At 40.4% G+C, this 6,279-nt stretch overlaps 1 protein-coding gene across 2 annotated transcripts; it reads right to left on the bottom strand.

The window, feature by feature from the left end:
- ash2l (ash2 like, histone lysine methyltransferase complex subunit) lies at positions 1-6,279 on the bottom strand. 2 transcript variants are annotated; one of them, XM_074690686.1, is made up of 17 exons: positions 6,181-6,279; positions 5,424-5,490; positions 5,163-5,308; positions 4,982-5,070; positions 4,802-4,896; positions 4,534-4,629; positions 4,007-4,102; positions 3,848-3,923; positions 3,685-3,702; positions 2,784-2,883; positions 2,466-2,683; positions 2,215-2,382; positions 1,924-2,117; positions 1,746-1,838; positions 1,540-1,638; positions 739-798; positions 1-644 (listed from the first exon to the last, which is right to left on the bottom strand). In XM_074690686.1, exons 1-17 carry the CDS (start codon positions 6,225-6,227, stop codon positions 537-539), a joined length of 1,770 nt encoding a protein of 589 aa, XP_074546787.1. In that variant the 5' UTR covers positions 6,228-6,279; the 3' UTR covers positions 1-536. The 2 variants fall into 2 exon arrangements, with proteins under 2 accessions (XP_074546787.1, XP_074546788.1); XM_074690687.1 differs by lacking the exon at positions 3,685-3,702 and having other exon boundaries at positions 2-644.

Below are 6,279 nucleotides of genomic sequence, written 5' to 3'. Positions count from 1 at the left end.
TGGAGCATTTTTTATTATTTTACCAAGAGTATAAAACAGTAAATAACAGACACATACATTGTTTTCTAATAAAACAAGCAGAAACTGAACACTCTAAAGACTGCAGATCAACTCTTCTTCAGATGACTGAGTGAAATGTAAATGAAGGTCTGCGTGGCCACAGAAGGTCAGTGATGTCTGACTCTTTAAGTAACTTCTATATTTACACACTTCTAAACAGCACCAAAGAGAAGTGGATTCAGCAGAGAGGAATGTGAGCTGATGGCACACTGACACACACTGATAAAAGAACTTCAAACCTGCAATATGAACCTACATCTAAAGATGGAGAACAACTGGGTTCAGTCTGGAGCATCTTTAAGTTGTAAAATGTTAAACATCTGTCTGGTGAATGGAGTATTGCATGAGTTGTAATCAGGCACAGTAAGTTTGCTCTACAGCTGACTGATGTGTGTTTTTCTTTAGCTTTTAACTGATCTGAAGGTGGAACTGTGCGTAATTGCAGCAGGTGAGAGCGTCCTGGAATCACAGTGAGTTTAACCTTCCCACGGAGGACTGCGGCGCCCGTCCACATCCGTCTCCACGTGGTACAACATGTCGGCAAGCGTGTGCTCGATCACAGCTCCCCAGCCCATATCGCTCATCTGCAAGGAAAACAGGTAGTCAGTTAAACAGCAGTTCAATGTGTTTGTGTGTGTGTTTGTGTGTGGTATAATTCTTCCTGAAAGAAGTGCTCACCGGCTGGAACTTCACGTCCTTTGGAGGATGTTTAAAGTGAGGTCCGAAATTCACCGAGACCTGAAGAGAAGAAAGGGAACAAGGTGAGAGAGACAATAAAGTTTAAGAAAGACACGGAGAAAAGAAAATACAAACTCAAACAGAAAACAAGAATTAGAAAAGAAATAATAAAGGAGAAGAAAAAAGGGAGTTAAAAAGATAAAAGGGAGAAGAGAAATATAGAACAAAGAAGAAAAGAAACAATCGGGAAAAAAATCTGGAGGAAAGAAAGAAAGAAAGAAAGAAAGAAAGAAAGAAAGAAAGAAAGAAAGAAAAGATGAAACATGAAGGAAGACAAGGAAAGATGTCAAAAGACAAACAAGATGTAAAATCAATGAATAAAAGAAAGAGGGGGAAATACGATTAAAGAAAGAGAAAAAGAAGGAAATATGTAAAAAGAAGGAAATAAAGGAATAAGGGAAGATGTCAGGATAAAAAAAGAAAAGAAGAGAAAGTGCAAAAAGGAAAACCAAGAAATAAAATAATGAAAATGTTAAAAAAGGCAAGAAAGAAAATCTTAAAACCCAAATAAAATAAAAACTAAAAAGAAATCCCACAAAGACGTGACAAAAACTAAAAAAAAAAAAAGTAAAAATCCCCAAATGGAAGAAAATGAAAGAAAAAACTTGAACAAGAGAGATAAAGAAAAGAAAAAAACAAAGATAGAACAAGAAAGAAGTACAGAAAAAGAAACAGTTAAGGCGGTAGTTGAGGAACAAAGACAAACAGAGGAAAATAAATCATTTCTGCCTGCGTACTGACCGTGCAGCTCTTGTAGAGTGAGATCGCCGGGAAGTAAAGTCCTTCAAACAGGTTTTCAAAGGCGACGCCTTGGCTCACTCCATTTTTATAGAAGATCATCTGAAATGTAAGAATTTATCTTTTTATGTTTCATTTTTAAAACAGGAACTTTGAAAACTCCCAAACTTGACATTGTTTGATTAATCATTGAGGAGAAGTTTCCTCACCCTGCTCGGCGTCATCACTTTGAGGCTTTTCTCCGCCTTGTCCACGTAATCCTTCTCCTCAAAGTACAGGTAGCTCTTGAACTTGATGAGCGCCTGGAGAGAGAAAAGATCACAGTAAAGACGTCATAGTGACGCCTCATGTTCAGTCTGAGCAGCTCCTTTTGGTTTCAGGTGTTACCTTGTCTTTGTACGTGTCTGGCAGAGCTTTGGCCGTCTCTGTGGCATCAGGGAGCTCGATGAAGAAGCCCAGCGTGTCTCCCTGACCATAACCTGAGGAGTAATGTTTCCCCATAGACTGGTGGAAGCGCGTTCCCTTCTTGCTGCGCCACGAGTAGCTGAACTTATCATAACCCAGAGGAGCCTGCAAGTTACCTGAAAACAAAAGCATTTTAAGGTATTCGGACACCAAATACAAATGATAGTTTGATCTTTGATTACATTCAGGTTTGGATAATAAAGCACCACGTACCGAGCGGTTGAGACCAGCCAAGTCTCGCTGCGGTATCTGGAGGCATCTCATCCACAGACACCTCAAAGTACCAGGAACCTTTCCTCACGCCGTGGGACGCTCGCACCATGGAGTAACCCTTCTCCCCGGTCACAGTCAGACGGTCATCAGAGATCTTCAACTGAGGCGCTGAGACATGATTTTACATTAGTTTCGTGACCTTTGACCTCTTCCTCTGACTGTATCATCCCTCGACCTGTTAAGTTAATCACCTCTGTCGTGCAGAGCCAGGAGCACTCTCTCGTACAAACACGCTCGGTACAGATCACCAGGGATGGGTTTTCCAGCCCAGCAGTCCAGTTCCAGCTTCTCCGGATCTGGAGCATGAGGATCAGGTTCTGCCAGGATGTAACGATATCCGTCTTTGTTGAAAGGATGCTCCAGAGGGTAACCGTGAGGAGGCAAGCGCTGGGCGGAAAACAAGGGGTCACTGCAGGATGCAATAAGAGGAAAGAAAGAATAAAAGTTGAGTTGTTCACAGATTTACATGCTGAGGATTTATGACTGCATGTGTCTGGCTGCAGTCGTACCTCCTTGTTCTCTTTGTGGCTCCAGCTGCAGTGCCCTCCTGCTGCTGCTGCTGTTTACGTTTGGCCCCTCTTCCTTTTCCTGGACCAGGGGCCAGAGCACCTTTAAAAACACAACACAGATTTTACTCCTGAATGAGGCAGAAGCAAGATATGCTGCTCAGTCGCCACATTTTGAAGTACACCTCCACAGAAACACTAAATTCCCTGACTCAGCAGCCCTGCATGAGTCAAACCTTACATCAGGAACATCTAAGGTGCTGAGTTTCACATTTGTAGACTCTGTGGTAACTTTAAACTCCTCTAGATTTGCTGAATCTTCTCATTATCTTTGCAAACCAACAATCAGACAGACAATCCTGAGCACAAACACACAGACTTGCACACACACAGTGGAAGCAGGTTTGTTATTAAGCGTTTTGTGTGCACAGGGAACACGACAGGAGCAAAACAAAGCGGGAATTAGTTGCACAGCGTATTCCAAACAATATCAGCCTCAACCAGCAGACATGATCCCACTTTTTAAAAACCCAGGAAAAAGTTTAAGGATTCACTAGTCAGATAATTTCTTCTTACTCCCAGGAATCACAAAGACTCTTTCAGATGGGGAATTTGTACAGGTTTTAAGTCTTTCAGCAGCAAGCAGCAGAGACAAGGAAGATTTGATCACAAATCAAAGGGGGTAAAGCTTTCCGGGGTGGCAGGGCACCAAACAGATGCAGAGCAGACACAGAGGTTACAGCCGTACGTGGATGAAGTTGACCACAAGATTTTTTTTTTTTTTTGGTTGATTATCAGGTTGTTAAAACTTAAGGTTTGAGTTGTGGGTCAACTTCTATCCAGAGGGTTACAAGGCACAAAGACACAGTGATCAGCTCCAGAGGACAAAATACCAAATATTCACCTGAGAAAGAAGATCCACCTGGAACACAGAATGATCAACACATGATTCAACATGTGCTCACTCTCAGTTTCAGGGTGTTTACTTTCCTCCACGTGACTTAAGTTGCAACAGAATATCACTTAGTGCATCTTTCCATGTATTCTTCAGTGTTTCGTTTTCTTACCGTTGAGCCCACCCGTAGTGGGAGCAGCCGTGGTCTGTTTCTGTGTGTCATACGAGGGTCCAATGTTTCCAAGATCCTGCAAAGAAGCAAAAGTAAAGATTAAACTTTCGATCAGGATAATAAGACTCAGTTTCTGCAGCTAGTCAACAAATAAGGTACCTGATCTAAGAGGCCGAACTTTGGGTACTCCTCCTCTGGGTCTTTGCTGCCGGGGTCAGGGTGCTCCTTCACCAGGAAAACATCTCGTTCTTTACTCTGGGACATAAACAACACTATTAAGTTCCTACTTCAGCAAAATTAAAGGAGGGTAACATTTTAAAAGGGATTCCAACAACTTTTAAACTAGGATCATTTGTTTTAATAACTATTGATGCCTTCAAGCCATGAAATGTTTAGAAAGGAGAAAAGTCACAGCGGTATTTTATTTCAAAAGGATGACCTCACCTTAAAAAATGCTGCTGGGATCTAAAAGTTGGCATTTATACCCCAAAATTAACTTTGGTAAATGTGCGAAACAAAATAAATTCCACTGTTCTCCATCTTTGAGGGTGGAAAAAAACTTTTGATTTAACTTATTTGACAGCTTTAGGCACTTGTTACTTTACCAATCGATATCAATAATGAGATAAAACAACTTTCTATGAGGTCTTTAACACAGTACATTCCTCTCCCTCAGCAGACATTACCATAGTCTTTACGATGTTGTTGGGCCAGGTGAGCTTCCCCGGTCTCTGACGTGTCGTCATGCACTCCCAGTACTTATCAATGAACGGAATGATATCCTACAGAGAGAAATTAAAGCAGACATAAGATATTTATGTTTAAAACCATATAAGCCGTCTTTTAAGGTCATAAAAAAATAATAAATTTGCTTGAAAAACTTCTCAATAGAGCTTTAAGATGCCCAGTTTTACACAAGATTTAATCAGTAAGCCTCAGGTGAATCAAACACACCTTGTCTTTGGAGAACATCGTCTTTGGGTGCTCATCTTGTGTTCTGGAGCGCCACGTCAGGTTTGCCAGGGCTGTGAGACACATCTCCTTAAGGTCTAGGATAGAAGAAAAGAAACTCATTAAAGATTCTAAACCATAAATTTATATTTAAGACAACAAAGCTTAAAAAAGGTGACCTACTTGCTTGTTTCCTGAGGAAGTATGTGTTGCCGCTGTGATGGCACACGTTACAGTGAAATACATAGTTAGTCATGAAGGGAAGGCATGTCCTGTAGAGAGTGAAATAGAAATGTATCAGATAAGTGATGCTGCATTATTTCTGTAAATCTTTAAAATGTAAACTACAAATGATCAAACATACGCAGTGTCGATGCCAAACGTGTCTGCAGTGAACCACTTCATACACAGAGCACACTGCAGCTCCACCTCCCCTAGTTGCCTCCCACTCTCCTCATCCCCAGATCCAGTCAGAGCCTCGGCAGCCTCTGAGCCTTCACCTGCCGTCTCCTAGTCGACAAAAAAAATATTGTTAGACGGCACATTATTATCTGACAGAATGCAAAATGAAAGAGAAATCAGCTTAATATTTATGTCATGATGTGTTAGTGTCTGACAGAGTTACCATGGCCTCTTTGCCGTTTGATGATTCAGTGTCCATGCTGGTGGGCAGCTCCCCAAATGTAGCATCTCTGCAAAATAAAAAGGTTTTCTTATTATTTTGAATTCTTAAAGCAAAAAGTGATCAGGCTATAAAAACACCAGAGATATTGAAGCCTTAGTGAGAAATTAAATTTTGCAGAGAAATCGCAATAACAGACTGATTGGGAGCCTACATCTTGTATGTAGCTACCTTAAAATATATTATAACTGAGTATATGATTATAAAACAGCTAAAAAGTTTCATTAAGCAGTTTCATTATTTCCCAAACAAAACCTATAACTAAACACAAAAATACCGTTTATAAAACGAAATAAATGACATATTAGACTCGACTGATTGTGTTGTGTTCAAAATTGCCCCTCTGACATAGATATTCAGGATAAACACAATACATTTCTAAACTGTCAAACATGGTCGTGCGCATTTTGGAGCCGTTAGATGAAATATAAATGCAAAATGTAACTACTACATTAATAACATGTTTTCCTGTTACAGTAGTCTTGTTTATGATAAATTATTTCAGCACAAAGAGATGCTCTGCTCTAACGTTTGCTTTACTCATAGCCTGTTCAGCGCTCCCGCCAGCTAGCCACATGCTAACAAAACACCTTAATAGCCAAAAAGCATCTTATTTTTTAATATGTATTAAAATTAATCATTTTAAACATACTCTCAATATTTGCTAAAATGAAATAAATGATAGATAAAGCAGACAAACCCCTCTCCGGTCTCTGGTTCAGTTGGAGCTTCTCCTTCAGACGCCATGTTTCAAATCAATGACTGTTAAAGTCTCGCGAGATACAGCAGACGCTTCAAC

This window comes from Halichoeres trimaculatus, unplaced genomic scaffold (genome assembly GCF_033239565.1).
Source record: "Halichoeres trimaculatus isolate MK-OKI-2021-1 unplaced genomic scaffold, fHalTri1.1 fHalTri1_scaffold_16, whole genome shotgun sequence".
NCBI classification, from domain to species: Eukaryota; Metazoa; Chordata; class Actinopteri; order Labriformes; family Labridae; genus Halichoeres; species Halichoeres trimaculatus.
Note: the sequence above shows the minus strand (reverse complement) of the source record. Positions and strands in the feature narration are given on the sequence as shown.

Bases quoted from the DNA above. Each gene is read 5' to 3' on its own strand.
- ash2l (XM_074690686.1), bottom strand. From the start codon at position 6,227: ATGGCGTCTGAAGGAGAAGCTCCAACTGAACCAGAGACCGGAGAGGG. The intron at 4,897-4,981 runs GTAGGTCACCTT...CTTCTATCCTAG, and splicing joins CTTCCTCAGGAAACAAGCAA to ACCTTAAGGAGATGTGTCTC. The intron at 4,103-4,533 runs GTAATGTCTGCT...TTTATGTCCCAG, and splicing joins ACAACATCGTAAAGACTATG to AGTAAAGAACGAGATGTTTT.